This window comes from Apteryx rowi, unplaced genomic scaffold (assembly GCF_003343035.1).
Source record: "Apteryx rowi isolate R43461 unplaced genomic scaffold, aptRow1 scaffold_0, whole genome shotgun sequence".
Classification (NCBI taxonomy): Eukaryota; Metazoa; Chordata; class Aves; order Apterygiformes; family Apterygidae; genus Apteryx; species Apteryx rowi.
Window position 1 is genome coordinate 7236960 of NW_020447195.1, and position 15920 is coordinate 7252879.

Below are 15920 nucleotides of genomic sequence, written 5' to 3' on the forward strand. Positions count from 1 at the left end.
TTCACCTTGCACTTCTGGAAAGTATCTGAAGTCATTACATTAGAATTTTCTGTCTTCTGATAGAAAGAGTGCCTGCAATCCTTTGCGAACATTAAAGAGTTCCTCTTCTTGCTGTGCAAAAAGCATTACATTTATCACACATTTTAAATAAAATTCTTTTTTTAAGTATTATAATTCTAGCATATAGTATGTTACTTTAACATACTWGAAGCATGGTACTTTTCATTTCCATGTTAATATTCAGCATATTAAGATCCAGAACTAATATATCCATATCTATCTTAATTATCTCAATCAGATAAGTATAAAATGTCAGTGATATTTGCATTTTATCTCACTCGCACTTTTGATAGTGTACGAGAAACTAATTTTTAGTAAGTCAATGTGCAAACATCTATGCTTATTTAAAAAATAATAAAAATGAAGATAACTTCATTTACCATTTCTTTAAGAAATTTCTCTTGAAGTCCTTTCATGTCTTCTTTCATCAGATGCATCTATAAAATATGCTTATACTGAATGCTTTTTCCCTGTTCACAATCAGTAAWGCATTTTCAAGAAGGCAATTACATCCCTAAATGGTTTATAACTGACAGATAGAGAGATGTACAAGCATGCACCAGCCTGAGGAAAGAGAGGCTTGTGTCTAATTYGTTCTTTCTTAGATGATTAACACTGGTAAACAAAGCCACAGAATATAGTATAAGCCTCGCAGCAATTTTCCARATAACTGAACAAATACCTATACATTAATAAAACGCTGGGGATAACTTTTTTTTTCCCAAAGAAAGTCTTTAATACTGATATCTGTTGGCATAAAATGAAATAAAAAATGATCAAAACCAACAAAGAAATGAAGGCTTGCCATACCTCAGAAGTAAAAATATGTTCCTCATAATCAACAGTGTGGTAGATGTTTTTTTCAAATGAAGTTTTAAGAATCTGAATTCTAAGGAAATAAAATGCAGTTCAAACTACTTTGCTACATATAAACATTCCATGCRTAACATGCATCCCTTCATTTGCAGTGTATCAGTACTTAAAAGCATGGATAAATATTATGGTCATTATTACTTTGGAATATTGCAGTAGATGTGTAGACACTTAGATGGATACTAATTACATTTTTACAACCACATAGCTTTTCTCATCTAACAAATATTCTCTCTTCCTTAYGGAAGAGAACAATCACACAGAGAATATTACTTGGCCCAGTTCATACCCTGAATGAACACAAATCTAAAACTAGCATTAATGAAGTCTACTAACCTCTGCTCCTCATTTTTCAKGTATGTACTAAAAGTATGTGCATGTTTTTTCCAAAAATTCTAGAACAAAAAATACAAATAGAAGAAAATCAGTAGGAAACAAGATTTTCTAAACAGAAACTGACTAATATCTAATATGAATAAATTAACTTGCTAACACAGATTCAGCACAGAATGGGTAGGAGTTATAGAGTCACCACAAATGCTGAAAAAAAAAGAGGGGGGTAAGCCAGGAGAAAAATTTAGTTCAGCAGGATAAGGAACTTCAGGAGGTCTGTTTTCATGGAACAAGTTTCACCAAAAATCTGTTCTGCRTAACAGTTTCAAAACTATGGAACAGCATATCCATAACATTTTAATCAGACTTYGCATATCATTTAAGTGTGGTTAAAAAAAAATAAATCAAGCCATGCCTTGAGAGAGAGACAGAGAGAGGAAAAAAAAAAAAAATCCAGGCCTGTGTTGATACAAGTATTTGTATACTCATTTTACTTTATAGCAAGTAGCAGGTACATAATGTCAACYGACTTGTCTTTGAACACAGAGCAAATCAGTTTCAAATGCCTATGTGATATTCCTGAAAAAAGAAAGGCCAGATGAAAAAAAAAAATTCATGAAGTGGTGTAACCGGACCACTGAAAGTAGTAGTTTAGTCTAAAAAGAAAAATATACAATGGTGACCTAGAAACTCTAAAGGCATGGCATACGTCAATCTTGACATTAGAAATAAACTATTTAAAATTCRACCTAGTGTATGTATGTACATTATGTATGTCTAATGTATGGCTTTTTGTGAAGCAAGCAAGATGATAAATGCATTTTTTATCAGAATTAATAATTTAAAGATTATATGGGGGGAAAAAAAATCCTACTCTAAAAATTCATTTTCCCCTCATGATAAAATAATTACAGTACAAACCGAGAATTCTTTCTCCATATTTTTCAAAGACTGAGAATCTTTCTCAAAATTCTCAAGCTCCTCAATGATAGCAAAGTGAAATTTGTCCAGCTGCCTGATCCTACCGAAACAAAGTTACAATTAGAAAGTATTTGTTGCATTTTATATGTGTTTTAAAGTAAATCTTTTGTTACAGACCTGCATTCATGAAGCTGATAACTCATTGTTGCCAAATGCTGGTGGGCAGCTCTTAATGAYTGCTTAGTGAAATGATCCATTTTCTGTGAACGGCTCTAGGAGAATATGTTTTAGTATTAGTTTCAGATTATTTTCGCTTTAAGAAAAACCTGTTAATATATTATGTATTGTAATTATTTAGTATCACAGAGAGTACACTGAGCAAAAACAATCTTTATTASATTATATCCTTAAAAAAAGCTATTTATATTATTAATAAACATAAGTTCATATTTTGGTCAAAATTCTATTTTAARTAGAATATAAACTATTTGAAAAATTGATGTATACTTTCTCTATTTTCAGGAAATCTAGCACGTGCTGTGTGACTGCAGCTGTCTTACATGAGTGAAAGCATTATTTGGGCTCATACTTCCCTTTTTGTAAATAAGTTAAATTCACAAGTTTGAYAATTTGAAAACCAAAATGCAGTATACTCATTACTTTAGATAAATAAGCTTGTTTCTCACAAGGCAAGATAAAAAATAAGGCAGATCTCAGAAAGAAAGAGTAAACGATTATGTAGTAGGAATTGAAAAAGGCTTAAAAAGCAATCCTAAGTCTGTGATTTCTTAAGCTTCTATGCATTTAGCTATTTTCATGTTCTTTTAAGCAAATCCTTTAGTGTAATACAAGTTACTATTGATATGTACCCACACATACAATTAATATTGTATGTGAAATGTCTTGCCTGGATTTTCCTAGTAAATTCTGCTTGGAGCTTCTGACATATACTGATAGTTGAACAATCAGGTTCCCAGATCTCTCCATCCAAAACAGACAGCTCATTTACAGACAGAGTAGATACGCTTTCAGACACTTAAGAAAAAAAAAAAAAGTATGCTACAATTCAGTATTAAAAAGTAGGAATATCATACATAAAAGCATCCTGTCTGTAGTTACAACAGTGGCCTCAATCACTATTGTAATATAAAGTTTAGTTTCACCAGTTAAATGGCTGAGACCCGTTTCTATTTTCACATCACATTTCTGACTTTTTAAACAGAGACAGTTTCTAAGTATTTAGCATTTATCTTTTGATTTTTTTTATATGTAAAATGCTTTTTATGGTTACTTTTTTTTTATTAATACTTTTAAATTGCTATTTTAAACTTTTGCACAACTATACTTGAATATCAACTTTAACTCCACAACTAACCTCTGTAAGTTGTATCATCATCTGGTTTAAATAATTTTCTAGGCAGCAGCTTTGTTATTTTGTTTCCTTTCTTTCCCTCCTCTTTGATTGTTTCTACTTCATCAGAATTGCTTTCTGTGTCACTGTGGTAGCTTCGTTTGAGAAATGTATGTACAGTTGGTCCTTTAATAAACATGAAGACAATGTTTAATTTTAGGATTATTTAAAACAATGTCACAARGATAAAGAGGAGATTATCTTCCCTTCAGATCAAAAGTCTAGGAGTATGTGTCCTGGCTCTGGAGTTCCAGAACCATACAAAAATTAGTGAGCACTGCATTTATAGAGGACACGTTGAATAGGTAGGAGTACTTGAGGTAAATGAACAACAGGATTTCAGTGGAATGCAAAAGTCTTTCTGGTCCATGCAAGACTGACTCCCTAAATAAAAACATTCACACCAAGCCCTATTTTCCCAACAATCCCATTTCCCACTGTTTCAATATCAGTGGGAGTGTTTCTTGATTTAACTCTTCCTTAGAGAGCAACTGCATTTTGGAGGCAGATTTTCAGTTTACGTAGACAGTGGGGTATTTAAAGCAGTGCAAAAACAAAGATTGATCTGAAAGAACAATATTAAGTTAGAAAAGGAATAAAAATTGAGTAATAATGAAAAATATAAAAGAGAATAGGATTCAAAGACTTCAACTATATTTGTATGCCAAAGAAATGCTTTTATTAAATATTACAGACACACATAGGAAGCCTTTTGTCTTAAATTAAACATTTGTACCAGACTCGTGTATGGGGCCACAAGGTTCTTCACACCAGGACTGTACTTTACTTCCACTAGAAATGGATAATGGAGATGGTGGCAAACAATCCTAAAAGAAAGGTCAATGTATATTAGCTTCCAAAATAATAAGCACTTTAGAAGTCTTCATCAGAAATCCATGTTTATGTTGCTTTTCTTTAATCTACAAACATGAACACAACCATAGCAAGGAAAAAAATACTACATGAATTTTATGCAAGAGGCATATTCTCATTAGGTAAAAGAAAAAAGAACAAATCCTTCATCACATTAACAAGTAATGATAGCAACAAGTCAAATGACCAATAAAGTCCAACTGTTTCTGAGTGCAAAAATAAAAATATTCCTTAAAGGAGTCATTAGCGCTTTTGTTTTGCTAGAATAAATATTCATGAGAATTGGTTTGAAGGTACAGCAGTTCATTTGCCAATACTACAATAATTGCTATATTAAGAAGTACTTTAACGCTAAAACTATGAGAGCACATTTGCGCATTAAGAATTTCTGCATGAAGATGGCACAATTCTTTGATTTGTGAAAACTATTTATATCAAAAGTCAAAAAGAAAATATTTATCATCTGTTCTTTAAGATATTAATTATAACTGGTCTTGTTGAGACAATTCTTGCTTTATATCCACATGATAAAGAAAAATACTTTAAGATATAGTTATAATAATATAAAACATAAGATATAAATATAAATTAAGATAAATTTAATATAAAATATAAGATAATAACACCAACTGTAAAGTGAATAAAATGCATGAAAAGCTGCAGCTCTTTTCAGAAGAATAAGGGATGTAGTAACATACTTCTTTACTTTTGATGATAGGTTTAGCGATATCTTGTAGCTTTCCTTCAACAGAAAGTTTCTCTGAAGGGCAGTGCCTAAAACTTGAATCTTCATTAGCATCACATGTTTCAGATACAGATCCCTCTGCATGTTTTCCACTGAGAGTTTTATACGTGGTTACTGGAGTTAAGCTGAGCTAAACATTAACAAACAACAAAACCATAATTGAAAAGAGATGTACAAAAGTGTACAAGAACAATAATGAACTACTGTATTTAACTGAAAGATTGAAAACAGCAGCAGGAAAAAAGATGCACATTTAACATGAAAAGAAAATAAAATATTTAGAATTCTTTGAAATTATGAGGTAAAAATATACAAAGAAGTCCCACTATGAATATTGCCCAAGAATCAGCATGAGACACACTGCCAAAGCTTTTTTCTGTCTGCAGAAATTCCAAATGAATTCTGATTTAAGCTCTTTTGAAAACCCCATTCAGCATTTACACTGCACAACAGTATTTGCACAATTTCTAGTTAGCTCACACTGTTATGAGAGAAGCTTTGAATGACCAACAAATACTACCCAAATTTATTCTTTGAAGTATAAATCCTACTTTGCCAAGTTTGTTTTTGAAAACTTTACGTGTACTCTATTTAATGCTCCCCTTCTGTGTTACAAAATCATTCAAGAAGAGACCAGTGAAGAAAACACGGTATTCAGAGCTTTACTATGAAGATGGAAAGGGATGCAGGAAACCAATTTAAAGCACTTTCAGATTATCCTAGCTTCTGTAGACCACCTAAAATCCCCAGACAATTTACAAKCTTCTGTTGGTGCAACTCAACCAACAGTAATCACATAAAACTGTCAAGAAATATACACTTGGCATTTTTAGAGCAAGTAAAAATTTGAAAATACCACGTCGGTTATGTCCAACGTACGGGTGGAACTCATGGTTATTATTTATTTCTTCAAACACGAGCAAGTAGTTTTGATGGGATATAATTGAAGATTTTGCCCTATGGATATTTCATACATCAAAGCTGGGTTTTGCTTGCTTCCATTTTGATAAGATGTGCTATGTGTATTAACAAAAGAACCTTTTTCATCACATAACTATCATCTCCTGAGCAAATAATTCAGATCGGTCTGTTACTTCTACAAGACTGGTCTGACTGCTCTGCAAGAAATGATCTGTTAAAATTGTACTAAATAGAGTGAGTAATTATCATCCACTACTCAAATTCAAATCGGTTTTGGACAAAGAATACTAAAAAAAATATATAATAAAAAAAGCTATTTCAAGACTCAGCTGAATGGAACAACTTTATTTAAAATACAAATACTGAAATAATAGTAGAGTAGCTTTATATTCTTACCAAAGATGCTGCAGTTAAAACGGATGAGAAACTTTTATTTCCAAATGTTAACTTTTTAACAATAGCCCCAGGGGACTGATTTAGATGAATAGCTTGAATATTCTTTTTTTGTGGACAGAGATTGCTGGAAGAGATTCCTTTCCCAAAGTTTAAAGTTTCCATTTYTTCTGGTGTTGACTCCTGCAGCCCAGGTGATCTTTCACTAGAAATATGCTCTTGAGTAAAATCTCCCTCTGATATTCTTTCAGCACCTAGAAAACAGTTGCTTAACTGTGAGCATGAGGAATGAAAGAAAAACAGTATGTTAAAGCCCCATATTACTATTCATCCCTACTCTAGGTATTTAAAAGTCTCAGATGTGCAAAATTTGACTCTATCGGATGGTGGTATTATTCTTGCCATACTTAAACTGTTTGCACCCTCCACACTACTTCAGCAGCTACCAGATTAATTCTAACAGCCTACTTTCACTTACATATGTATTGCACTTCTGTACTACGCTGATGTCAAATAACTGTACAAACCTATAAGAATGTTAGTGATATCAACACATTTTCTTAAATTATGTGGTATACACACTGAATTATGGGATACTTCATATTTTATAAGCATGAAATAAACACAAACTTCTCAAACTCATTCAGCCTCCAACTTTCTATACAGTATCTCCAAAAATTAYAATCAAAATACGTACATCTCATTGCCTCAAGAGATGCAGGACTTTCAGATGAAGGCATTTCAATTTCTTTTTGATTTGCAGAATCCTTTGATTCAATAAATGTTTTATGTGTATAGTCTGCTGCTCTCTTTTTTGGCTCCAYAGATATAACACTCTGTAGTTCCTTCTGCTGATTATCATTTTTCTTTTGCCCATTTATATGTTCCTACCAAAATACAACATTTATAAAAAATATTACTTTCAAACATACAAAAGTGTATAAATAGRTAAAAAAGGTATTATCTACGTGTATAGCTGAAGAAACAGAAGGCCCCAAAAAGAAGATCATTAGAAGTATTTAAATTCCCAAGGATATCAGATGTTCTAATGTTAATAGGCATTTAGTTTGTATAATTCAGTATCCAAATTTCTACTCTTATAAATTTCTTTACTGTTGGAGAAAATTACTGGTGCTTCAGGAATTCAGTGAAGTTTACAGACTTTTCCATGTGTATTAAAAGGGTATGCTAAAAGAATGAAAATGTTTTAGCACCCTGTTATTGCTTAGTTTCTAAAAAAAGCCAAAAAAACTATTTAGTTTTTTACCAAGTGTATTGACATACTCATCTTCTCTGRAGTCAACGTTTTCTTTTTACACAAAATAGGCAGTGTTATCAAAATCACATCATCATCTCAAAGAATACACTTAGATTGACTAAAATCTCCCATTAGCATAGACATTTTCAAAGTTTTTTAAACAAAGGACACAGTAGCTCTTTGCAGCAGAATAAGTTTCATAAATAGAAACCGAAATACTGTTATTAGACTTAAGGCTTAGACTGTTATTTAGGACTAGTATTCTCTAGCAGGTAACTACTCATAATTAAAATGGAGGGTACTAGAAACTGTAAATACTACAGAAAATTCAGTTCAACTTCATGTTGGGCACTCAAATTGAAGAGTACCAAATTTTAGAATATACTTTGGAAGACACTGCAGAACTGTTTTTTTAGGAGTATAGTGCAACCGTTTACCTGTGCTTTTGATTTCTCTTTCTTAGAGGTGCATGCTGAAGACTTYCTTTCACTCTCTGACTCTGAACTTGAAGGTTCCTTGTAATTTTTTGCTAATGCAGCTCTTCGAGGTCGTTTTGGTCTGGTGGTTTGTTCCATCATTTCATCAGTTCTGGAACTTTGTTTTATACATTTGGTTATCTTTGGAAGAATAAAAATGTCTTCAATTTATATCAGAATAACTACAAGAATAAATGGCAGGTAACTGTTTAAATACTTGAAATCCAGTATTTCACAACAACCAAACACAGTATTCTCAATTCTTGTGCTTATTACATAATACAGAAGCTCAAATATCACTGTATCAATGCAATGTATCTGCATTGAGTTTAACAGACTTACACAAGGGAAAAATACAGCAAGTAAAACTGAATGGCTGACAAACTCTGGATTAATTCATTAGCGAAAACGTTGTTTTCCTTACTTTCCAGATTAAAACAAGCTAGACTAGTAAATCAAACAAATAGAAGTGTCAGTTKTGGTAAGTAGAAGGTCAAAAAAGAGCCTAGAAAACCAGCGGATTATTTCAGAGTTAAATGGGAAGTTATAGAATAAGGATTATTATGGTACAAGTATTTCCATGAATCTCTGTTGGCAGTTCTTCAAAAGCCCTGAAGCTTTTCAATACTGGACTAAGCATACAAATATGAATTCCTCATTTAAATTTTGCCCTACTCCAGATGAAATTCATTTTGCATGAAAAAGCAAAAATTCATCCTCATACATGCATCCAAGCTCAACAAGAGAATATCTAAGTCTCTCCAAAGTAGTGTCTAAATTGATGGAAAGACCGACCTCCTAAAGACCTCTTGGAGAGGTAGTGTAACCTATACAGTTTATGCTGGATGAGCACCTCCTTCCACAGACTGTTGAAGGGAACAGCAGGAAATGCTAAGTACTTGCATCGATACCACGAAGGCGAGGTGGTAGGAATAGCAGCAGCATTCCCCGCCTCCTGCGTAACAACACAAGAAATTTAAGATGCGTGTTTCAAGTCTTTCTCAGACTTCAAAACTTAAACTTTCCAAAGCTCAATAGAGTGCCCAACCATCAGCCTCCCAAGCATTCTGGGAAGATTCTTAGTGTGGATACAACAGTGCAGTCAGGAATACAAGAGTCAACAGAAGGTGAACAGTCAAAGTAAAGGCCAACTTTCAGCTGGAGTAAAGCTGAAGCGGGTTTCCAAACCCTGCTCTCTAAAATATGAATACATTTACATTAGGCTGTAATTGGACTTCAGTTCAATAGAACAAAACTAAAAAAAACCCCCCTGCCTAGTGAGCGGGAACCAGCATCCCTGATCGTCTCCTCCAACCTGATTACCTTAGTGACTMGGCTAGAATTGGTCTTCCTTTCTCTCTGCACCCCTTCTACATCATAACTGCTGCCACTCTCTCTATGCAGTGGTCAAATTTCAGAAAAAGAGCAAAGCACATTCTCATCAAAAGTACCTCAGAGACCTGAGGTCAGAAAGGATGCAAGATCTGAGTACAAAGCCTCTCGGACTAGGAGGGATTAAACCTCTTGCCTCCTAGTTTCTGAAAGTACTCTACACAAAACATTTGCTTTCCAAGCCTTCACATCTCCGGTGTCAGTTTGTTAGCGACTTCCCAGGGTTCTGTTGCTGTCTCTCTAAATCCACGCAGCAGTGGAACCCTACCTCTTCAAAACAGACACTTTGAAGATGCATGAGTAAATCCGGGGAAATTTGATATTAAGAGACACATTTAGTAAGCAGACTAATACTGGGTACTTAGGTGTTTGAAACTCTTCTGTTTTGATTTACATGGACTAGACACCACCATCAATACCTACCCACAGTGACCATATCTTCAGATTYGCAATTTATATTGAATGCATATAAATAGTTTTAAATTACTAAAATTAAATAGATTTGAAAAATTATTACAAAGTTTAAGAGACTTTTGGGGAGGCTGTTTTTTGTTTGTTTTTAAACTGTGGCTTACAACCATCTACAAGCATCTTCCATGAAGATGTTCATAATCACTTGTAATTTATTATACTCAACTTTAATAGGCTTACAATATTTTGTAATTATTATTCTTTATTAATATAATCCTTAACATTTTTCTTTTCAGAGTTGTAGTACATGTTAACTATATTCACTAAAAGAAATCAGTCTCAAAGCTATTAAAATGCAATTAAGCATATTACCCAAATTAAAATCCTCACTGAAAAGCTAACGGCATATTCAACACAGCAGATGGCTATTAAGCAGTAAATAGTCATAATCAATAATAAAACTTACAAAAGCATCAAAGTACAATAATCATTCTAATTCACAGCTAGTAATATCACTGAAATATGAGCTAAATACTACATAAAAATAATATACTACCTAAAAAGAACTAACAGGATTTAGAAAATGATTTGAAATAAGCATAGAGAAATTGCATATATTTATAATAATAATAATAATAATAATAACAACAACAACAACAACAACAGTTTCTGTGGTAAGTTATTTTGAATATCAATTGCAAGTTAAGCTGCAAGTTTACATTTACCTTTTTCTTTGTATTTTCTCCTTTAGATGAATCCATCTGGCATGCAGGTTCAAAGAATTTACCTGTTGTTACAATAAATAGTGTTAGAAGAAGCARCATAATAATTAGATGTTTGACATTTACAATTTCAGCAGTAAGATTATGGAGTCACTTTTATTCCCACAAACCTATTGATTCAGTAAACACTGCATTATTTAAAAAGTAAAAGCTTTTTCTTAAAACAATAATCTCATTCCCCTGCTCCCCAATACTTTTCCACATTAAAAATACAGATTTTTTGGAAATTAACATTCATAAATGATTAGGAGAACTAATTCTGAAATTTCTTGTATTTGGAGATAAGACAACAAGAACACATTGTAAATTTAACAGCACATTATGCACTGTACAGTTAGGAACTGTACAGGATAAATWTAATGTAGCATTCTTAAGGAATATGAAAAAAGTCTTACTTTTTTCTGTGCTTATTGATTTCCCTAAGTTTTTACTTCTACTGTAATCAATTAACTGTGGTTTAGATTTTCTATTTGATTCTTGTAGCCAACTAATGTCTGTCTTGCTGTCATCACCTCTGTAGTCTGTGTCTGTGTCACTGAAGAGATGCTTCTTGTTTCGATTGTTTTTAGTCTATAAAAACCCAAAAGACCATTTAAGAATATACCTTTCACTTACATATGTGATATTTAAAGGCAGGAAGAACAGATAAACTGACCTACAAAAATCTGAGCCTTACTTTTTTTTCTCCTTTTACTTCAGCACTAATTTTACTTTCATCTGGATTCCTTAATAAAAAATAAAATAAAAAAAGAAAACAAGAAAAAACACCTTTGAAGAAAACATCAAAATTGTTAAATACTTTTTCTAAATCTTTCTGCTRCTCATATATGTGGATTAAGGATTTAAATAAATCTATCTACTTTTGTTTTCACATCCATTTTAGGAATATCTGTTCACGTTAAGTCCTAAAGGAATAACTTATTTTCTAGAGACAAGCAAGGACACACAGTAACAATACAACTGCCCTCTTGCAGGCTGGTCATTAATAAGAAATAATCCCCTATTTTCAGGAGGTTATATCCCTGTAGTATTCCATGAAGAGAACTAAAGCTGTCTTCTTCATGAAAGACACTATTTCATTTTTATCAGGTTATGGATAAGTTTTCCACAGAAGAACTTTGAAATAGCCCAGRATACCATGGCAACTACGTTTATTAAAAGTGACAACATCTTGACTTTGTTGTCACTCATACATTCCCTGGACTGGCATAATGGACTGCTGGGGAATACAGATGGTATTGTTCTGGATGACAATAGGAGCAGACTAGGACACAATATAATATCCCTACCCCTTTTTGGTTGGATTTGTATTAACACTCAGTTCAGTAACATGCAATTCTTGAACCTGAAAATGTAAAAAAATAAGTGAGAAACAACTAAAAATTTTCATTCGAGATACCCTTTAAACAAACTTATAATGATGGTTAATTTCTATCTTAGAAATTATTTAAGAGAAGACCTGATAGTAAAAACCAACAGGAAATGACTGAAGCTTTCATATCTCAAACTTAACAGATTAGTTTCCAATCACTTTGTCCACTGCCTTCTTCCACCTAGCAAACTCTTCTCAGCAATAAAAAGCACAACTTTGTCTTTTGCTTTTATCTTTGCTAAATTTTCATTTTAACATCTGAGCAGAGGAGTCTTTAGAGGGAGGAGGGAAGGCAATTTTTACTGTTTCTAGGATAATAGATTTATGCTACTTATCATAACATAAGCTCTTTTATTCTTAGTTCAGGAAAATATTGTAAAAGACTTAAATGGCCAGAACTTTAGGATAGTGTATATCATTATACATTTGAAAATTATGGAGCTATTTATAGACACAAGCCAAGGATATGACAAACTTACTCCAAGCTTTATTGTAGGCTCATCAAACCCGCTGATGTTAAAGTTGTAGACATCATCCCTGTCAAATAGGCACAGAGAACAATTTTGTGAGTGAATTAAYGAACATATCTCAAAGTTGGGTAAGGATAATTGGAAATTTTGTTTGAAATTGTTTCAACTACTCACACAACATGACCTGCAGTTATATTAAGAAAAGTAGTAGCTTTCAGGTTTCTGTTCTGAACTTTTTCCTATATATAAATCAAAAGTTACTCATATGTTGGATTTGGATTTATGCATTCAAACATACTGTCATCTCATAAACATACTGTCATCAGCATAAACATATGAAAAAACTAGCTGATGTTCAGACACTCTCATACTTGATTAGCAATAATACAATAAAGCAAAAGAGGACAAGAGCTGGTAGAAACTAAATGTGAAATGTAAATTTTCATCCTTTAAGGATATTAAACTCATGGCATTTTTTCCCCAAGTGTATTAGGACTAATCTCTGTGCCATGGCTATATTCCATTTAAGGATTCTATAATCTCATTTAGTCCAGCTTGTTTACAACATTATCTTTCTCCTAAGTATTTAGCATTGCTATAGTCAAAAGGAAAGACTCCATACTCAAAGAGATTCAATTATATGGTATGTAACTAGGAATTAATGTGTTTCTCTCACTAATAGGTGCCCATATAAATATTATTCCAGATAACACATAAATAAGTATTTATTAAAAAATATTTTAAGTATATACGCCTTATGTCATACATAACAATAACTTCTACAKAAATATTTAACATTCAGTGATATTTATTAACTTTTGCTTTATATCTGCTAGTTGCCACCATACTTTTACTTTTTACGTTCCAGCATTTGTAAAGCATTTTTGCATATTTTTGATACAAAAAAAAAAAATCCAACAAAAGCAATTATTTAAGTATACCTTATAGACACTGAAATGGGACTTATGTAAATGTGGTCTAAAAGAAATAAGGATACATTTTGTTAAACAGTAATTAGAATATATGCATTAAAATACTGCTTATATAAATAAAAATCTTATAAAAACAATTATCCTTGTTTTTAACTTGTTTTTAACTGATTTTTCAAAACAACTCATACAAGTCTAAACYAATTCATCTAATTTTTCTCTCCACTACACCCAAATGCTAAAGGGTAAAAAGGCACCTAAAGACAAATTTAACAGGTAGTCAGGCATTGTAGTACAWAAACAAGTGGCTTAATAGAGATTTTCAGAAGCATTCGTGAGATCAAACCCTTTCATTTTCTAGAAAAATTAATCCCAGATCACACAGCTACGCTGCATGCCCTGCCTGCCTTCGAATCCCTATCCAAAGCCCTTAAAAGGCRAAGTAGTCCAACAGCTACTCCATTCCTTTGCACCCATCTACAATCAAACTGTAAAGGAGAATGTGTGGTAATTGTATGTACAGAATATCTCAGAGAATCAGTTCCTGTAAGGTAAAACTGATTTATTTTCTTTAAAAATATGTTAAACTGTCCACCAGTAAACTCTTCAAGGAGGAGAGAATTAGGAACTTTGGATCATCAGAAAAACGATGACTGAATACAAGCTTGAACCTCAAACTAAAATGAGAGGATGGAGACACYCTTATTGGTGTGCACACTGTGCAACATCCATCAAGTGTCCCAACTAAATTCTTCCCAGGAAAAGTGCTATCAGTGAGTGGATGAGTGAAAGAACACTGAACAGAATTTCTGACAGCCCCTGCAGCGATCTCAGCTATTGGGACTATTAAACAGGCTGCTAGTCTCCTACGCTTTGGTAGGATGAGGCTTGCCAGAGGCAAACACACAGTTCTGATGAAAGCAGAATGTGAAATACCTGTAGATAGAAGAGCAAGTCATACACAAGGCCACATGCACAAACACAAAGAGTAAGCACAAGAATAAATAGTTCACATCATACCTGTTATAACCCGACGAGTCTCTTGTTTTGCTTTTATCACCAATCTTTTGTTTATATCTGTCACTGATGTTACTAATTAGTAATTTTGTTGCTTCTTTCATTTCTTTAGACTTTGTTTTCTGTAACAGTGTTTTGTAAGACTCTTAACTTTGAATCCATTCAATAGAAGGACAAAGCTGCAACAGGACTGCAGTTTCCCAACAATCATCTAAATTCACTAAACAGTCTTATAGAAGTACTAAATCACATTCCTTTGGGAATCACTGCTCACTCTATGGGCAATGTAAAGGAAAATAAAATAAGAATTTTTTTTTTTTTTTTTTAAAGGAGAGTGGTAATCTTAAGTCACAACAAAAAAAGTAAACAGTTGTACTTGACATTATTTAATTCACTTTATATTAGTGGAAACTCAATGTCAGATAAGTTTCTTAGTAAAGTAAAAATATATCTTCAGAATTTTGAAATACTGAAAATTTGGCACTTTCCTTAATTACAAGTGAAAAAAAATGAAGGTAAGAAACTCACCATCTTTGACTGTTTATGATTTGCAGTCTCTTTTCTAAAGAAAATATCAGCTTCCTCTTTCGTATCCTTGTATTTCGTAAAATCAGAATTCAAAGATGTTTCAGACACTCTAGCTGAAAGAAATGTTTTAAATTATGTTTCAGCAGTAGTTGAAATATTATTTCCTTCTGTACTTAACACTTTCTGTTCAAAGTTATTAATATTGTCTGACTGCCCACTCAGTATTTTGAAATTTTCTGCCCTCATTGTATCAAATTTTTTTTCCCCTTCTTTTTCCTATTTCTTTGTTTTTCTGGAAAGGTACTTCCAAAAATTGAATAAAAAGCTTTTTGTTTCACAGCTCTTTCACTAAGAATAGAAACTAATATGGGAAAAAAAAAAGGACTAGGTTAAAAACTCATCTGAAACATTTTTAGCGTTAACAATTAACAAAATACGAACATAACCTGGATGGGATGTATGCCCTGACGATGGATTTAGCTTTTGCTTGTCACAGGTTGTTATATTAGTCTCAGGAACAGAGCATGTTCGTTTTTTCCATGTTTTTATTTTATCAAAAGAGCTTTCCAAGAGACCAGGCAATCTAACAAAAATAATACCATTTTATTAACAATGAATTGCAGAAAGTAGTCTTAATTACAATAAACTTGAATGACAAAATAGGAGAAGAGTGATAGCTAGTAGATACCAACGCATGTTATGTTGGTATCTAAGCCTGCTACCATTCTTCAGTTAACATCGTAAAATGGCAAACC

General features: G+C 32.6%; 1 protein-coding gene across 1 annotated transcript in view; it reads right to left on the bottom strand.

Annotated features, from left to right (window-relative positions):
- The window catches only part of SYCP2 (synaptonemal complex protein 2), a 31505-nt gene continuing 15585 nt past the window's right edge, over positions 1 to 15920 (bottom strand). The window contains 24 exon segments of the mRNA XM_026089347.1: positions 1 to 111; positions 441 to 497; positions 871 to 949; positions 1270 to 1328; positions 2188 to 2287; positions 2365 to 2459; positions 3095 to 3222; positions 3563 to 3724; positions 4335 to 4425; positions 5170 to 5346; positions 6534 to 6784; positions 7228 to 7417; positions 8226 to 8405; positions 10787 to 10854; positions 11245 to 11419; positions 11526 to 11574; positions 12139 to 12194; positions 12701 to 12758; positions 12866 to 12930; positions 13633 to 13669; positions 14641 to 14759; positions 15166 to 15419; positions 15422 to 15526; positions 15612 to 15748. Of these exon segments, the coding sequence (XP_025945132.1) occupies positions 40 to 111; positions 441 to 497; positions 871 to 949; positions 1270 to 1328; positions 2188 to 2287; positions 2365 to 2459; positions 3095 to 3222; positions 3563 to 3724; positions 4335 to 4425; positions 5170 to 5346; positions 6534 to 6784; positions 7228 to 7417; positions 8226 to 8405; positions 10787 to 10854; positions 11245 to 11419; positions 11526 to 11574; positions 12139 to 12194; positions 12701 to 12758; positions 12866 to 12930; positions 13633 to 13669; positions 14641 to 14759; positions 15166 to 15419; positions 15422 to 15526; positions 15612 to 15748 (2764 nt within the window). The 3' untranslated portion in view covers positions 1 to 39.